Source organism: Perissodus microlepis, chromosome 22 (genome assembly GCF_051167445.1).
Source record: "Perissodus microlepis isolate ML-2025 ecotype Zambia chromosome 22, ASM5116744v1, whole genome shotgun sequence".
In the NCBI taxonomy this organism is placed as follows: Eukaryota; Metazoa; Chordata; class Actinopteri; order Cichliformes; family Cichlidae; genus Perissodus; species Perissodus microlepis.
This window is the reverse complement of record NC_140481.1, coordinates 3,530,662-3,550,249: the sequence shown is the minus strand read 5'-3', so window position 1 is coordinate 3,550,249 and position 19,588 is coordinate 3,530,662. Positions and strand designations below refer to the sequence as shown.

General features: G+C 40.1%; 1 protein-coding gene across 3 annotated transcripts; it reads right to left on the bottom strand.

The window, feature by feature from the left end:
• Positions 1-2,277: 2,277 nt before the first annotated feature.
• LOC146362425 (regulator of G-protein signaling 18) lies at positions 2,278-14,488 on the bottom strand. 3 transcript variants are annotated; one of them, XM_084918692.1, is made up of 7 exons: positions 13,899-14,485; positions 13,644-13,824; positions 12,019-12,573; positions 10,359-10,408; positions 9,970-10,103; positions 5,002-5,168; positions 2,278-3,458 (listed from the first exon to the last, which is right to left on the bottom strand). In XM_084918692.1, exons 3-7 carry the CDS (start codon positions 12,493-12,495, stop codon positions 3,288-3,290), a joined length of 999 nt encoding a protein of 332 aa, XP_084774818.1. In that variant the 5' UTR covers positions 12,496-12,573; positions 13,644-13,824; positions 13,899-14,485; the 3' UTR covers positions 2,278-3,287. The 3 variants fall into 3 exon arrangements, with proteins under 3 accessions (XP_084774818.1, XP_084774819.1, XP_084774817.1); XM_084918693.1 differs by having other exon boundaries at positions 12,019-12,536; positions 13,644-14,488; XM_084918691.1 differs by having other exon boundaries at positions 13,644-14,485.
• Between the last annotated feature and the right edge of the window lie 5,100 nt (positions 14,489-19,588).

Genomic DNA, 19,588 nt, shown 5'->3' with positions numbered 1-19,588 from the left:
GTGTTTAAACAATTCTTCCAAACCCGGGGTAGAGGCGCAGTATGATCATTCATACAGTATCAGCAGATGGAAGACACAGAATTACTGGAATGTACACAGTGGAAACTGCCAGAGGAAGACAAGGCGGGAATGTTAACAGGACTGTTTTCTTTTTAAACACAATTCCCCACTGGTCCCATGAATTCCTGGATTTGTTTGAGGTACTTTTTTTTAGATGAACCATCTTCAAAATGCAGAGGGACAGGGCCATTTTTTACCTTGTTACTTAAGGAAGATCATTAAAGCTAAGAGGCTAAGGCCCCTGGCATTGATTCACATTAGTGCTGCTATTTCACTGGCACTGACGACTTCATGTCACAGAATTCACAGAAACATCCTTTCTATGCTGTACAATACAATATAAAAAAAACTTATTAATTGGCACCTGTAAACACTAAAAGTAAACCGAATTTAGTTATTCTGCTCGATGGATCAGCGTCTCTCTGGTCAGCAATTTGTTTAACAGTGACGTCCACTGCAGCTGTAAGGAATAAACCCAGGTAACTACATTCACAACAATCGAATATATGACTTTTGGGACACAATAATCCCAAGAGATTTCACCTGCAGCTCATAGTCATTAAGATCACCATAATTACCCTCCATTGGATACCTTGGATCACCCAGGAGAAGCTGGACTGGGTGTTTTCACACCAACAGTGTTTATTCTGTTTAAATCGAACCCTGCTTCATGTCCCCCTTGGTGCAGTTCGTTTATGCAGATGTGAGCACGGTGATCGCAAAACAACTGAACTCCAGAGCGTTTCATTTACAGGTGTAAGTTTGAGCTAAAAGCCTTCTGCTGGCTGCGCATGCTTTGCAGGGTACACCACCAGGAGTACAGCCTAGCTGTAAAATTAATGTATATTATCCATGTTGTCCACTTGGCCAAAACCCACAACCTAATGTTACTTTTGTTGCTCCTCTCACAGACACATCTGACCAATAAGCGGACTAAACATTCTCACATAGTTTATGGTGACACAATGCAGCTCGTTCTCACCAACTAATTCAGAGCAGAATAAATGAACTAACACATGAAAAGGGCCTTAAATTAAATCAACAAAATTTGAAAAACATCGCAACCCGATCAACTCAACGTAAAGGATTAGAAAATGATTTTAACCCAGAAGGCGTCATGGCTAGAAGATGATCTTGGTATAAAAATGCAGTCAGCAAACAGTTTTTGCAGACTGTGAGCAGCATCACAGCACCTATATCCCATGATACTGTGTTGGTTATAAAGACTGTTCTGATAAACAAAAATTCCCTTTGGAGTGGGTGTAACACTGGATTGCAGAGTTTAAATAGTTTTTCAGTGCAGACTTTTTTGTATATCTCTTGTATTCGTGAAGCTACGAGGACTCAAAAATGTGATTTAAAAAACACAATATTTCGACCCGCTTGCACTGCACACTAAGGCACAGGCTTATGAACTACTGGCTTTGTTTGTCTTATAGACAATGTGTGGGGACACTTTGCTTGAATGGCTGCAGCCACTGCAGTAACATAAAACTGACTGGAACTGTTAAATACCAATTACTTCATAACTGAGTTGATGCTGTTCTCCTCACCTCTTTAATGTGCTTGGTGTGCAGAGGATAGTAGAAAATATATTTGTTCTGTCCAGCTAAATACAAATTAAAGAAATGTTCCAGCACAGCAGAACAAACTGTGAGAGGAAGGTGGAGGAAACCTAAAACATGCAAACTCAATACAGAAACCTCAACTGGGATTCAAACGAAGAACCTCTTTGCTACAAGGTAGGAATAGGAGGAATACAAAGAACATTAAAAACTAAAGCAACTCACATTTCCCAAAGGCATGAAGCTATTTAAGTCACCAGTCAGTTTATTCAGGTTTCTCCCCTTTGCCTTCTGAATATCTCACACTCTACTTTGACCTTTCAAGCAAAGAGCTCATTGTTGCTGAACTTGTTTTTCCCCTTTCATGCAGCAGAGGAAACTTGGAGAGTGAGATCTGCTCTCAGAGAAATGTTTGCCTTATGTGTGGAGGTTTTCTGTTAGAGCCAAATGTAGCGGCTTCTTAAAAACTAGTAACAAGTGGTAAAGTTACAATCTTGGACTCAAAAATTGTGTTGGTACGGTATATTAGTATATACACTTACTGGCCACTTTGTATAGCTTGCTGGTATCAGGATGATTGTTCTGAAGGATGAAGCCTTCAGAACTGTCTTACTTCTCCATGGTACATGGGGCTGAATAATTACGCACACCCCACTTTTCAGTTATTTATTTGTAAAACATGTTTGGAATCATGTATGATTTTTGTTCCACTTCTCACGTGTGCACCACTTTGTGTTGGTCTTTCACGTGGAATTATAATAAAATTGATTCATGTTTGTGGCTGTAATGTGACAAAATGTGGAAAAGTTCAAGGGGGCCGAATACTTTTGCAAGCCACTGTATTTCGCCCAGAGAACTGGATATTTTCTCTTTTTTAAATAATTTTTTGTAAATCCCAGAGAGGATCATATGTAGAGTGTCAGTACAGAAGTAACATAAGAAAAAACTGCTTTTAGTAAAAAAAAAAAATTATGATCGTAAAAACATAATGCCTCTGTAGATATGACAGCTCACATGTGGGGTGCAAAAAAACAAAAGAAAAAAAGAGCCTGGATTGTTTGGTGTAAGATCTTTAACTGTCTTGATAAATTTGTCAAGATTCTTTCCATTTGGAATAATATGAAACTAAAGTAAAATAGTGTTTTCAGATTTTAGAGGGTCTCCTCTTAAATTTTGTGATTTTTCTTTAACAGAAGTTAAAATGTCTCACTTGTTGGCGATGCCATCGGTGTAACAGACTCGTAGTGATTTCATCAAATCAGACAACCTCACTGTAGCGCAGTGAGGTTGTCTGATTTGATGAAATCACTACTTTAGCACTTCATTATTTTGTATGACGGACAGAAGCTCGCTGGCCGTTTCCAACTGTTTTCAGTCTTAATCCTAAAGTAAGCCAAACCAAATCCCAGCATTGTAACATCACAAACATCTCAGTGAAAACACAATTCCCCAAATTTTAATTGCAGTAACCAATATTTCTATTTACAGTGTCCAACTATTATTAACATTTGAGCTACGACGTCAGGGAGTGTGTGTTTATACACAGTAGCTCGATCTTTTGACAGCATAGTTAGCTTTTATAATTTACAGTTTGAAGGAAGTTGAGCCGTTCCAGAAACCACCAAGCCACCATTCCTTCTCCTGAGTCCAAGTGTGGGGAATCTATTCAGCCTCGTGGAGTAAGGCGAGGTAGACGTCAGACTGGAGGAAGCGTGGGTAACAGTCTGTGTCCAGAAGTGAGTAGATGCGTTTCTGTGCGTGGGACAGAGAGCTACGAGAGGGAGCCTGCAGCAGCTGGATCGTCAGGTCTCTGGTCGTACTGTCCAGATTTACCTGCAATAGGACACAGTGATGGTGCAATAGCCACATAAAGTCAATTCAAATACTATATGGAAAGACAAGCCAAAAAATAAATAGATAAAAATTGGCGTCAAAATTGAGTTTGACTTAAGACTATTTGTTTTCTCCTCAGCCTCAATTACCAGGTAGCACAATAATGAGTGCTGTATCATCAACATTGTTCCAGTAGAGATGGTTTGGAATAACTTGAGGTTACTGAAGGAAAACCAGCCAACAAATGCTTAGCAAGACTGCTCAAAGTCTCCAGGTGAAGAGTTCATGAAGATGGTGGAAAGAATGAGGAGCATACAAAGCTGATAATGAACAAAGTTCCTTCATTGAGCAGACATCCCTTAAACAGAGATAATTATTAGCATGCGTCTGTGACAAAGAAATGTATAGAACTTATGCAAGCTTTACAGATAACCTCACATCCTCAGAATTCCTTCTGCATCTTTACATCTGCCAAGATCAGTGAGTGGCACAGTACAACAGTGCATGATTTCGGTGTGTGTGAATACTCCCAGAACAGAGGAGCACTTTCTGAATTATGTTGACATGGCACTGTGATCGTGTTTGTTTTATTCATTTTTCCACCTCAGAATTGAGCTTCAGTACAGACTTGATGCATTTGGGTTTTCCAAATCTGCTGCTAGCACATGTTAACTTACAAGATTCCATTCATAGTTATGAACACAAAAGGAAGCTGCTTTGTAGCTTATACTCCTTTTACTTTGTTAACACTGTTTCTTTGTTCTTCAGTGTAGAAATGTCCAAATTTTTGACGATATGGTGGCCTACAACTTTTTGGGCTTTGCAGATAACACCGAACCACTACAAGATAAAGGTTAAGTCATGTAATTTAGGTCTTCCTACTTTTTCAGTGAGTATTCTTTGAGCTCGACAACATAAAGCACAGTTTGATTCCTGGACGGTCGTCTTTCCGTTAATAAACTTTAACAAGTGCAGTTCTCTTCTTCCTGGCATAAAAACCTTCAACTAGACAGAAAAGATCGCTTTGTTAAAGTTCCAGTGCTAATGCTAAATTAATGGCATCCCCTGAATCACATCAAAAGTCATACTGTTCACACTCATACTGACATTTTACTTTTGGAGTTTACCTACTGTGCACCTTGCTATAGCTGCAGTATAAGACAGTGGAGCTGGACTCCTGGGAAACAAGGGACCTACTGGAGAAGCAAATGAATATTTTTTTTTCTCCACAGTATTTGGTCCTTTAAATTCAGCTACTGTCACACATATAATCTCATGCTGTGGGGAAAATGTCTATTAGTGGAAGAAAGAAAAAAAACAAAAAACACAACAGCTCCACATGAATGCAGCTATTGATGGAACGCTATAACGTCAAATCTGAACCACCCACACAAGCTTCTTGATAACACAGAGAGACTCTGAGCAGTAAAACAGTTGGAAATGCAGAAAGAGGAAAAAATAAACAGGACTTGAATTACAATTCCTGTTCCAAGAAGACAGGCTGCCCAGTGCAACCAGTAAGACTGAGTATGAACATGTGTACCTCCCGGGGGGCTCCTGGCTGGATATAGGTTGCGCAGATGTCTTTGGCTCTCCTTTGCAGGCTGAAGTTGGTGGACGAATGTTTGTACCGCTCACAGGCTAGATAGAACTGCAGGTTCTCCTCGCTGAACTCCGAGCGCAGGAATGCTCCAAATACTGAAACACCAGCTGCCAGGAAGAGGACGACAAGTGAGCCTTACCACCCCATGCAACATCAATTTATGTATCTTATAGCACAGAACACAGAAACACTTGATCATGCCTAAAAGGAAGACTAGAGAAAGCAACCTAGCTCTACTTTTTTTCCATGTGAACATCCTACTGAAGGTTAGAAATGTCATGAACATACCACATGATCTCTTTGATTTTATGGCATGGTCAAATGTGATGTCTTGTTATTCCTCCCTACCATCGAGAGGATCGTACCACTTATACAAACTCATTAACTGCTAGATGGGGTTTATAATGGCTTCTAAACAGCTGTTCACCTTTTCCCCCCTTTTTGTCATTTAAAGACAACAGATAAACACTAGTTAAATGTGGGATCTGGGTCTGCTGCTAAGAGCCACTGGATTTCTTTCATTCGCAGCTCCAGCTAGAACAACGGCTTTATACTTATTAAAATTTTTCCAATACAACCTAAAAATGGTAATAATACCTTTACATTTATAATAAATGGTGAACCATGACCACTGACTGAGTCCCTTGTGGTCATTTGCTAAGACGTGCAATAAGACTAGAGTTCTGTTGTTGTCGTCAGGAGTCAACTTTTTATTTTATTCTTTTCAACATTTAATTTAATTGTTAATTATGATAAAATATTAATTATAAACGATGACTGTGGTGAGTCAAGTTGAAGTAATAGTGTTCAACTTTGAACAAGCTGGGGGACACGAAGGAGACTGTTTAAAAGCAAGATTAAAACGTCTCGTTTATGTACTATGCTGAAATACAAGTACAGCAGCTTTTAGTGCTTTTAAAGAAGTGGGTTGCAGGTTGAGGGAGAATTCTTAGTCGATGTCTGACATTTAGACATTTTTGTGACGCAACCTGACATCATCTCTTGTTACAGTCTTTTCTTTTAATCACAGCAGGACTCAGACTGCATGGATCAGTTATGTTAGTTTTGCAGATTTTATTTTTAATTTAAGAAATTCTGTATCTGCATTGCAGTGTTTTGTTTGTTTGTTTGTTTGTTTGTTTGTTTGTTTGTTTGTTTGTTTGTTTGTTTGTTTGTTTGTGTGGGGGGGGGGGGGGGGCTCTTTGTCAACAAAGCTTGATTTTTCTGATAGCATGCTCACTTTTGATCTGCCTGAATAGGCTTTGCATAGAACTTATCCAGTTACCACAAAAGTTCTCCTTTAGAAGTAGTAGGCTGGTCAGATTACTGGCACAACCTTCCTTTGTATAATGTACACAGAGACATCGCCCAAGGCTGAAATCCTGAATAATTTAGTCATGTCTAATTTTGTCAGACTGGGTAGCGCACATGATGACGAGGAAACTGACGTGACAAGAAAAACAAATGAATGGAAACATTCTGTGGCATTCAGAATATGCTGTAAATACATCGGTGTTATCAAAGGGCTTCATCGGGACATGCCCTGCTTTTCTTGAATGGGTGAAAACGATAGATGACACCAGCACAAAGCATACTACCAAGAAACGGGATTCAAGAGCCTGTACACGCTTCCCCTTCACGCACCGTTAAACCCAGAACCCTTGTTAATATCAAGGAAGTCAAACATTCTCAAGCCTTTAGACAGACTTTGAAACAGTTGTGATTTATAACCATCTTGGTGTTTACTATCTATTCTATTCATAGAAGCAGCAGGGTTAGGGTAAGTGCTGCACTTTTAGCAGCACAGAGGGGTCACTGACGTCAGACCAGATGTCGACATCGATTCGGCTTAAAAACTTGAGAAACATGTGATTTTTTTTGTTGCGCAAACATGTCTTCAAGGCAGAAGTTGTGAGACACTGAAATGTCACAGGATAGGATTCAGGTCAGAATCTCACAAAGAGTAAGGACATTAAAGTAAATAAAGTATCTTTCTCAGTGTCAGGTTATCCTGCTGCAATTTGAAGTATATAAAGAAAATACTTTATTGTATTTCTTTAAATCTGAACACAATTCTTTTATTTTTCCCAGAGTTTACATTATTAGTACCTGTTAAACAATGCAATAAATGGCAACTCCCACAGCTGCACTGTCATCCTGAAAATGATTACTGCAAGGGTTCAATTGTGAATGAAGGAAAACAAATCACCTTTGTGGCAAAAATCCAGGGAAGCAGTGGATTATTTAATTTAAGCAAAGTGTAATCTCTGATATGTAAATGAAGTAACAGGAGTATTGCTGGTGTCCTCAAACCAAGCAGCCCCCATAGCAAAAAGAAAAAAGAATGGATATAACAATCAAAAATGGCATTAATTTTTCCAAAATACAGGCACTCAAAGCAGGTTTGGAAGAATAATAAAGGGGCTTTATTTTAATTCACTCGTACGTGTCTTTGCTGTTAACCATGAAATGAAAATGATACAGTGGTTTCATAAGGTCTTGTAGATGATTAAATTAAAAAAGGGTCATTTTAGCACATTGTTAGGTGGTTGCTAGGCAACATGACAACATTATAATTATGTTTAATTCAGCCTTTGTGGATATAAATGAAAAGTTATTGTCATGACATTAGGATGCTTTTGCGAGGTGTCGCAGGGAAAAGAAACAGGTCATTATAGCCAATTGCTAGATGATTGCTAAGTAACATGGTGACATACCTGATACAGATAAAAATCTCCAGCAGACTAAAATGTACCTGTGTGTAAAGTTTGATTGCTCATTTGCCAACAAGCAGGTGGCCTTTTATTACTTTTCCCAATCCTACCTGGAATCTCTGATCCATTTTGCTTTTTTAACCGTATTATTTGCTGTGTGTTCTTCCCTTCCCAAATCCTCTGTATTCTCCCAAATCCAATCATTACCTTATATAGAGTCTAAAAAACATAGCAAAGAAAAAAAACTAAATTAACACCATAATGTTAAGTTACACAGCTCTTAATGAAAGAAATGCAAGTTGAAAATCTGTTTTCGTCATGTCGTGTGCGTAATTCAAGGTCACAGGAAATTAAAATAGCCAGGCCTTTAAGGGCTTTAAAGTCACACCAAAAATCTAAATATTCCTCAAGTGTTCCCTTAACTTTAACTATAACTTAAGGGGGGGGGGGGTCTAGGGCAGCGGTCCCCAACCTCCGGGCCGTGAGTTGTTTGGTACCGGGCAGCGAGAGTTAAGGCTCGGGTGAGAAATTTATGGTTTTCAGGTTTTTTATCCTTAACTCAGTTTCCCTGGGTCTTTTCCCGTGTTGTAGTTGTGTTTCTTGTTTCTTATTTTGAAAGAAATATTTACATGTTACCATAGCAACCAGAGAGCATTAAGGGGCAGAGAGAGGGATGTTACTCTCAATGTTGTTGGCGCATTTCAGGAGGACGCTGCTAATAAAGTTACACAATTACACAGTGACTTCGCGTTTATTATTATTACTATTATATTTAGAAAATACCACAGTTTGTGTCTTGGTCATATCATTTTATTTTGTTGTATTTATCCACGACACCTTGAAAACATTGTCTGACATTAAACTGGTCCGTGGGCGTCGACTCTAACTTGTAGTGGAACTAAAAATGTCACGTCTGTCCTCAAGTAAGACGTGCAGCACAAGTTATGGAGAAAGCAAACATGCACGACGACTGTCAGTGTCCCATCAGGGCGATGTGGTCATCTGACTTGAATGTCTCCCCAGTGCAAGAGTGATGTGTAAGTCTGACAGCAGGGCCAAAAGAAAGATCTGCAGGTCACCAAGAATTTGGGGATTCAACCTCTGGAGTATAAATGAAACTCTGGTGACCATTCAGCGGGTGAGATTTTCCCCAACACTTCTTTTCCCACTGGGAATTCTTTTTCATTGGCTACTCCAGCATTTCCTCTTTCCCGCACTGCCAAAATTATTTCTGACATCAGATATCCTTCTAACGACTTTCCTCAGTGTCATTCAGTCCCGCTTCAGTCTGTCTGTCACACCTCCTGATCAACAACTTGTCCCTAATGATTTTTCCATGTATTAACTTTAAGAGTTCATCTTCTCTCTGCTGGCTCTACTCCAACAGTGTATAGACTCCAGACTCTAGTCTTCATTTTTAAATGCATAACATCCTGGTTTGCTTTCAGAACTCTGAAACAAGGAACTTCTGAGTACAAGGAAAACCACTGAGGCAGCATCTTGGCTGACCCTAAGTTAAGGAAACAAAATAGGCAGCGTAATTGGATAAAACCAACTGAACTCTGAAATAAAATACTTAATGAGCTGCGTGTTTCATCTGAAAAACTATATAAATGGTAAATGGACGAGATCGGGCGTGCTCAGGGCTTGTTAGATTGTCCACCCACTTTTACTTCTTCTTCTTTAAAAAAAAATTTAATAATAATAAAAAAAATAAAAATTTAATTCCCTGTACTTATGACCTGTAAGTAAGAATTTGTGCTGTTCTTTATTTATTTTTTTTTAAAATATAGCTTTTTTTCTATTCTACTTGGGCACCCAAAGCATTTTATACAGCATGGCTCATTAACCTATTCACACACACACACAATTTATTTTCTGCGCCTAAGTGCTTTCTATCCAACTTTCACACACTCTAGCATTTATAGTGGGTGGATGAGACTGATGAACACAGAGTGGGATGCATGCACTATGGTGTGGATGTCAAGGATACTTTGGCATGCAGATCAAATCACCAACCCTCTGATTAGTAGAAGACACGCACTTCCTTCTGTGCTTCAGCCATCCCCCTAAAGACATTTCTTTCTATTCCTCTAAATTAAAAGGAATACAAGTTCAGCAATTTACAGTCAGAATGTTTTCTGCCTAAAATGTCAAGTATCAGACCCAAAACTCAGAAAAAAGCAGGACTTACTTGGACTTCTCAGCAGGACATTTAAGGACTCGGCCCATTTTTCCAGCTCATCTCGATTATAATTCCTCTTCCTACTGTGACCCACTTGACTCCACTGATGCATGAATACAAGGCGAGACCTTCTCTCTTTAGCACTACGATACAGGAAAAGATGGTAACAGAGAGTCAAGGCGTGTCAGAGGAGATGGTAGCAAAGATAACGCTGTCATTGAAATAATCAGATCAAACCTTCACATTCTTATAACATTAAGACAAGTACCGACTCACTTTCAGAATCAGAGAGACCCTGAAAGTGAGTCTAAGATAAAAAATAAATTGGAAAAAAAAAAAGGGGGGGGGGGGGTTATTTCTACACTTACCAGAACTAACAAGATAAACCATGTTCTCACCTGTCTTTTTGTTCTGTATTGGCCAGGTTGGAGTTTGACGAATGAGGACTCTGAAACAGGAACCACACAGTAAACTGAAGTTAACCTTTTTCATTATTTGTTGAAAGTTGTTCCAGACCTCAGCAGCTTTAAACAGCTCGACTGAACAACAGTGACTGTTTAGAGGCCGTAAACAGAAAAAGACTGAAGCTAAAACAGAAGACACGTGCATATCTGATGCAAACAAAACAGTTTTGTCTTATTTTCAATTCTTTAGTCATTTCACACTAAAGCAGCCTGTGTGGTTTGGATTAAAATATCTCAAAATAAAATATATATTGTTGTAAAGTCAATTTATTGCACTACTCAATATCCTGCTTCCAGTAATTATTACAGTAGACCTTTCTCCACTTTAAACTGAAATAATTAAAAGGGAATAAAAATATTAACATAACTTTTTTCCAAAAAGTCTACTTAAGGCAGACCCAATTAAAAGTATCATTTCAGTTTTATTTATGTAGCACCAAATCACCAAACAGTCGCCTCAAGGTGCTTAATATATTGTTTATTTACAGTAATTCATAGAAAAACCCAGCAATCAAATGATACCCTTCGAGCACAGCCGTGTTCTTCTACTATAATCTCCACTTGTCTGTTAACATATAGCTTCTAGTGTCAGGAAAGTTCCAGCACTGCAGTAGCAAATTATGCATTTTAATTAAAAGAAAATTAGTGATGCCTGCCAAATTGAGTGTTTCTGTATTTGTTTCATTGAGTTTACAGTTCAGTTATTCAAATTCAGTTTTATCTACCTTCATGTACAAATAGAAAACCCCATGAGTGAAAAACTGGACCCATGTGGGTTGTTTTTAATGCAAATTCATAAAGCATGAAGAGCAGCATTGAGCACAAGGGCAGTAAGTAAACTAAATAGACAATAGATATCCAGAAGATGTTCCATTTGAGCCATGATCATAATTATGCCAAACAGAATGGAGAGACTATGTGCATGTGACCATAGCCATCTACTGCACCAGCTTACACAGATCCTAGAGCAGATTGGGAATTTGGGACACTCATTAGAGACAGTCTCGATTATTTTCAGACTTTTATTTCCTCGTACTTTTCTATCATACTGAATTTATGGGAAAAAGGGAATTTCAGACAACAGCTGTACTATTCAGCTGCTATTGCTATGTTTCTGCTGACAATGTAAACAACTTGCTGTTTGCTAACATTTCAGTGTGTACATTGTGATATTTCTGAACACCACATCTGCTTATTTGAAATGTATAACTCTCTAAAGTGACAGTTTGACTTAAGCCATCCTGTCACTTATAAGCCTCTCCAAGTGAAAAACAGGATCAAAGTTACTAAAGTGTTTAAACCTTGTAAGGCATTGTGCACGTCCCCTCATGGCACCCAAACATTACATCTGGCACCAGGACACGTGAAAAGGATCATTTGTGTTCTGTAGGCTGGAAAACGCTGCAATTAGCCAGTTAGACTGGGATATGAGAAGTTTAGAGGATGGGTAAATGTACAGTTTGGGGGTTTTGAAGGTGGCCGTGCTTTTCTTCCTCTAAAAATCTACAACAACATTTAGAGGGTGTAATCTGTTAAAGTACCAGCTGCACGAAAACACAGCATAGAGACAAAATAGAAATGTCATTTACTGCACCTGTGCGAAAAGACTCTTGAGGTGCAGCTTAGCAGCTGACAGTCTGTCTCTCTGTTGGTGTCTGTGCTCCATCTTAAAGGAGCCGGAAGAGGACGAAGGCGACGATGGAGGCAGATCGGCTTTCTCCATGCTCTCAGTGCTGCCCTGCACAGCTGGGGCCAGCTGACTGTCACTATAAGCCCTGCTGCCTTGACTGATGAGACAGCCTCTGAGCTGGCTCTTTTCCAGTTTACTCAGCTCGCACAGGTTCTCTGCACTCAGGCTGTGCTCCCGAGTCAGCTCATTCTTCGTCATCTCACTCGGACTCTCCGTGGGCTCCTGGATGATGGGAGTCAGGCGACCTGATTTCCCATCATCCTGCAAGTGAAGTGTGCAGGTGCCAGACTCGTGGTCTTGTCCAGAATTCTTCAGTGCCACTTTTTTCCATGTCGGGAAGTCAAGATCAAGGAGGGAACCCTCAGAGCTGAATCTACGCATCGCAGCTGTATTAGAAGTGATGAAGAATGGAAAAGGAGGTACTGCAAAAAAGATTGGAAGAAAATAAAGCAGTAAAAGCTAGAAATAAATAAAAAGGGGCACAAAGGGATCAGACCAGAAATGAAGCACAGAAATATGCGGGGGAAGATTAGGGTTGGGGAAAAGGTGATAAAATTGGACAATTAGAAAAAAAAAGGCTCACACAGGCAACTCTCCTTATTTCTACTATGAATGGCTGTCTGACACCAGGACACTGGGAGAGGAACCTTCAGGCTCTATTGGTTAAATGTAGGGTCCTCTGTGCACTGGCCATGTTTCAGGGCACTGCATAATTAGCCAATTAGATTGGGAATCTGAGGAGTTTGGAAGACAAGCAAATGTGCCTCAAAACATTCCTAAACTGTTTCTCTGGAAAACATAGTGGAGGTCCATTTACCAGAGACAGACTTCCCTCATCAAAATGTATAAATGCTCTTCATAAAATATTCACATCCAGTGAATATTAATTCAAAAGGTTTAGGGATTTAGAGGCATATAAATAATGCCTATAGGCTGGAGAACAAGAAAACACAAAGAGTAATTTCATTTTTATTAACTTCTCACAAATCTGGAACTATTATAAAAGTCTGACACTGGTGCCGTAGCTGGAATGTAGTCTCAGTATTCAGCTTCAATTTAAAGGAAGTCTCTTTTTCTTATCTTAATACTTTTAATGTTTAACTACTCTTTGGTCTATTCTGCACAACCGCAAATAAAGCAAGTCAAGTGTTTCTGACCATTAAAAGTATAACCAGGCGATATAGAAGTCATATAAAAACAGTCTTATACACATGTACGGCAGACAAACTCAAATTTGTCAATAATTAATTTCCACATTTCTGACTTGGCAACATTTCCGACTTGGCAACATTTCCTAGAACTGAGGTTTGGTCTTTTTCCAGTTCAAATTGTCCATGAATATTAACTTAACAACGAACTTTATCGCTGGTTTTTATCTTCCACTGCAATGCTGCTATTGTACTGTTTCATACTGAGACGTAATGCCATGCAGCCTTCCCAGACCTTTGCTCGGCACAGCTCTGGGAAAACGACAGCTGATTGATATTTGAAATCGTTAAGGAGTGCCGGGGCTCTGTCAGTGTACTTACCTCTTCCTCGAGAATCTTAAGCTCTCTCCATGACCAAAAGCAAAAATCCTCCAGATCTCAAGGGGAAAATGTCCATGAACTGACGAGTCTGGTTTTAAGCTTTGCAGATTTCAGGTGTCCGGGAGAACGCGATATCCAACTTCCGACAGCCGTCCCAGATCTGTTCTTGACTCAGATCCTTCTGCAACACAGTCAAGTGCTCACCGACAGAAAAGTCTTGCCGAGGGCACAACAAGTTCCATAAAGTTTTCTTACCCGACACAGTAAGTGCGCCTCCTCACGACTGCGGCTGCCACACCTTCAGTCCTGCCTCAACTTGTCCGTCACACTTTATCAGAGGTCCCTTCAGAGGAGGGAGCTGCCGAGGTGCAGCTGAGACAAGTCAGCCAAATGTCATCTCAAACAACTTTGCTAAGGAAGGGCGTTTGAAACGGTTAAGACGCTGAAAATGATCCGTAGAAGCCTCCGGGATTCTGTATTTTACGCCACGCAGCGTAAACCTCTGTTTCAAATAAACAAACCGCATTTAAAAAAACAAACAAAAAAACGGGCGATTCAAACGCATCTGTGTCAAGTAACAACGAAAGGATCTGACTCAGTGAAAGGACCAAGTAAGAAGAAACTCTGTGTGTTATTAAATTATATGATTTCTTTCGCACTTTAAGCTCCAATCACTCAGTCAGAAGAGAAGAAAGGCGGACCATACGTCCATCCTTGGATTTGCATTGCTAGAAAATGATTTGGCCCGAATGACGCAAATATCTAAACAATCACGATGACCTGCTCAAGCTCAAACCGAGCATCACACTCTGTGACTCTGGCATGGCTGTTGGTACAGTGTATTACAGAGACTGCTGATGTGTTAGGACTTTCTAAACAATGGTTTACAGGGAATGGTCTGAAACATAGAAACTATCCAGTGAGCAGCAGTTCTCTGGGGGAATAGCCGGTGATACTGGAGGCTGAGGTCAGAGGAGAATGGCCGCTTCCAGCTGCCAGAATGTTTTTTTCCTCCAAGACAGACAAAATCGGCACGAATCAATCTGTGAGGCGCTACATAGCTTTTACTTTGAAAGGACTACGGAAATTCCTAGAAAGTTTTACCTCTTGTTGCGTTGCGTTTAGCGGGTGGCTGACGCAGGAGTTTTGTGAAATGATAATTGGTTGGTTCAGGTACGTGAGAAGTCGTATCTCTTGTAGTTTTTAGCTTCAAGTGAAGGAATAATTCTGTATTTTGCTATCTTGTTTTAAACACACAAAGACAACACTCATCTGCCTTTTATTTCTATATGCACAGTTGTTCCAGCGAAAGAGGAAAGCGGTACAAAATAAAGGCATTTAGAGTTTTCAGAATTTCTGATTTTTGATTGTTGGAATTTTGGGACCAAGTCTCTTTACAAAAGTAACCTTTTTTTTAATTGGCCATTTTATTGTGGTCACAGATACTAGACAGATTTAGCCTATTGGTTAATAGATGTAGTCAACAGGATTTATGAAGAGAATATATAAAATATTTAAACTTAACTTGTTTATGACTCCCTGTTATTAAACCTACGTTACAATCAACAGTGGTAATATTTGCTGCTAATTCTGCTGCCCTCTTGGCCATAAATAAAGGATATATAAAAGTCACTTTGCCAAAAACTGATTGTGGCTTCTAGTGACAGGAGTGTTCTTTCTGTAATGACTTCATATCATTCATGAGACGTGTTTGACATATGTCTGACACATTATTGGCCAACAGTTTAAATACGGACAATCATTTTTTCTCCCTAAGGAAGGAATTAAGATATTCAGTATTAATATATCCAGTTCAGCTGGCTGAAATAAAGTTGTGCTCTAATTTAACATGGGGGGCATTTTACAGGCACTCCTTAAATTATAGTAACTCTGTTACAGTTTGTGCTAGAGGCAAAATTCACACAGTTCTGAAAAGAAGAGAAGACAAGCTTTGTGGGGCTATTTGGTTTATCATGGTAGTTGTGCTACCATGTCCTGTATTGTTAGGACAATACACGTTGCGTGTATCCAAATCCAAACAACTGTATCAGCCGTTTGTTCCTCGGTCAAATAGGCCTATGACCCCGAGGCACTAGAGGAGCACCCCGACATGTGGCACGAGACAACTCAACCTGATATTGTGACATGATGTATAAATGGCAGGCCACTTTTTAAAACTTCATTTTGCATGTAATGCTTTTCCTGTGGCATCTAATGCCATTTAGTCCCTGTAAGGGGGATAGATGTGGTAGAGGAAGGAATTATCTTCACCCAACGTGCAATTTATTTACAAAAAAATACTGACAGCCAGGCAGGTGGTATGAACAGCCAAAAAGAAACGTGTACAAACAAACTTCAAACCGTTGACCTAACAAAATTCTAAAGAATCGGCCCATGACTATTGGACTACTAGCCAGCCTTTACAGCACTAACCTGAACTCCACCCTCAGAAGCACTAACTCGGGCTAATAAAGGTGCCTGCCCCTGCCCCAGAACAAACCATGAGCCAGTGAGCTCATGTATTCATACTATAAAGTGATTACTTTATAGTATGAAAATGATAACTTAGGAAATGCTTAGGAGAATTACCAGAAATATGCATTTTATTTCACCTACTTAGAACTTAAAGCAAACTAATGAAGAATTCATTCAGGGCAGCATTAGCCTCACATTCACAACTAAAACAACTGGAGTTATGAGCCTTACTAGTACATTATAAGTCTATTATATCCTCTATCCTTTATTTGTTTCTGGGGTTTAGTTATGAAGGAGCAGGTACCATATAATGAGCAAGTGATATAAGGTCCAATGTAATCGGTGGTAGTGCACATTGAGGTTGCATTATAATAAATACAGTTTATAAATAGAGGCAGGAATGTTGGTTACATTATACTATAATAAATATGGTTTATAAATACAGTGGAAATGTCCATAAGTGTTATAATGCCCACTGTTATCTCCTTAGCCAGTATAAAGCTTGATTAATAACAATGGTGGAATTTGAGCGGAGAATAAACAGCTGGATCCACAAAGTATGCACAAGGGAACTAAAACAGACACTCTGGCCAAGAATGAGGGGAGAAACCACAGAGAGAACACCCTGAGGGTGTCCATATTGTTGCTGGGGACTTTAATAAGACATGTTTGAAATCTGTACTCCCCAAATTCCACTAACATGTTAAGTGTCCTGCCAAGGGGGAACTGGACTATGGAACATGTATATACAGTAACATCAAGCAGAAAACAACACCCCTCCCCCACCAAGGATAATCCGACCACCAGACTGTTTTGAACTGACAGACTGTTCTATCTTTGAACAGCAAGATCTGGAGACCTTCACTCAGTATGTTCTTTTCTACATTAAGTGTTGTCCAGAGAATGTGACAGTGACCAAAGCCATTCCAGGTTTTTCCTAAGCAGAAACCTTGGATGACGAGTGAAGTAGAGGCTCTGATCAGAACTGATAACTCAGCTTTCAGGCTGAGGGACAATTTTAGGTACAGCACTGCCAGAGCTAACTTGAGGAGGGGCATCAAATAAGCCAAAGACACTTACAGGAGATGGATAGAGGGCTTCATCACTAACACCAACCCTCATCAGGTGTTCAAGCCCTCATCAGCTAGAAAGGCCAGAACCCCCAAACCCATGACAAGTTTCTGGGCACCTACATCTCTGCCGAAGGCCCAGCAGTGGCTGCGCTTCCTCCATGTCCTAAGGAAGAATAAGTTGGACCAGAAGCAGCTGCTGCCTTCTACCGCTCCTCAGTGGAGGGCATGCTCTCCTACTCCCTGGGTGTTTTCTACACAGGGGCCACAACTGAGAACAGGAAGGCTGCACAGAGGGTAATTAGCACTCCTTTCTTTGCAGTTCCCTCACCATTTCAGCTGTAATTTCCCAGTCATCTAGTAACTCTTTGTTGACTCCTCCTCCTGGAATACAGGGAAGCAAACTGGAATACAGGGGGGGTCATCAATGACTTTGTCAGCTGGTGTGAACAGAACCATCTTCGCATCAACGCCAGCAAGATGAAGGAGCTGGTGACTGACTTCAGCAAGAAGCTACCCCCTATTACTCCAGTGAACATCCAGGAAACGGTGGAGGAGTGCAAATACCTGGGTGTTCACCTCAATAACAAACTGGATTGGTACACAAATACAAATACCCTTTACTAAAAGCGGCTAAGGCGTCTTCACCTGCTACGGCGGCTGAGATCCTTTGAGGTGAACAGGACTCTTCTAAGGACGATTTACGACACTGTGGCGACATCTGCTATCTTTTATGCTGCTGCTGGAGCAGTGGAATAGTAGAGGGACGGGGGGAAACTTAACAAGCTGGTCAGGAGGGCCAGCTCTGTCCTGGACTGTCCGTTGAAGTCCATCGAGCAGGTTGGGGAGGAGAAGATGTTGTCTAAGCTAACATCCATCATGGACGTCACCTCCCACCCCCTGCATGAGACTGTACAAGCACTGAGCAGCTCGTTCAGCAGTAGACTTTTACACCCACAGGAAGGAGCCCCACTGCAGGTCATTCTTACCAGCAGCTGTCTGACTCTATTTTACAGTTTAACATGATTATCTTATTCATCACCGGTTTAATTGACATGTCAAATGTTTTTTAATTGCTGCTACTCATTTGCCGCTTGTTTGTACACTGTATACTGCACCAGGATCATGCACTTTACATAATTTCTTCAGAATTATCAAAGTAGTCTGATTCTGATTCTGATTAAAAAAACACCAGTGCAGCACGTTCATGGATAGAGCCTGGTTAGTTTAAAGTTTCACTGCTGTTTACGTACACTGCCACAACCTTGGTCAGTTCAGCATGCGAACTGGAAAGTGATTTCATATAGAATCCACCAATAGTCCTTACATTTCTAGCATAGTCCTTACTCTCACCACGTAACCTCTGGCTTTCCTTCTTGCAGTGCACCATCACCCAGCAACACAGAGGTGGTTGTTCCCAACACTGTTGACATCATCTGACACCTATTCCTGACATAGACTCTTTGCCACTATGCCTACGAGATATGCCGGAAAGAGCTACAGAACCCTGTGTACCCATATAACTAATCTAAAGTTAACCAGTTTACCACACACCCATCACACTACTGTAGCTCACTGCCCAACCTGCCATTTAAGAGTGTAATGGAAACACATATGATTACATGTTTCCATTCGGACAGTGAAAGGACAGGAAATGTACACAGGCACATTTACGGGATCATAATGAAGCTTGATAAGTTGGCCTGATCAGAGAAGGGAGGGGAGTGGATTTCACCGGTGATGGGAGAACTACGAAAGATATATCAAAGATTTTAAAAAATACAGAATGAAAAGCAAATACAGTGTCTACAATGGACACTTTTTAATATTTTTAACACTGTTTCAATTCAGCTCTTTGAATCTTATAACTTTGCTCTTCTCTGTGGCTGCATGGTGGACCAACAATAACACAAGCAAGACCACAGACCAGTTGTACCACATACTTTGTGTACTACAAGGTGACAACAGAGCTGTCTGTAGGTAGACCGGTCATTCCTGGACTGACAGTGGACTATGAACTTGCAACCTCTACTGAACCATAAAGTTCAACCATACAGCATTTGGTTGTGGCATACACCATCTGCTTCCAGTAACGCACAGTTGAGATTCTTTGGAATCTGTGATCGGTGAAACCTCCCTCTATTCGGTGTCCAAATGAAAATGTGTACACAGACAAATCAATTTGTGAGACCAAAAATTAAACTTTAATAGAACACCAGTTAAGCAGATGCATGATCCAGAAGAGCAAATTTAGATTTTTTGTGCTCACTATTGCTGTTGATAATTACTGATTAGTAATCATTCATACACATACTATAAACCTGTTTTTCTATCCTATAATTATGATTACAATTATAAAACTAGATGTAAGGACTTTTTGTAGTTGTCAGGCTGTAATGC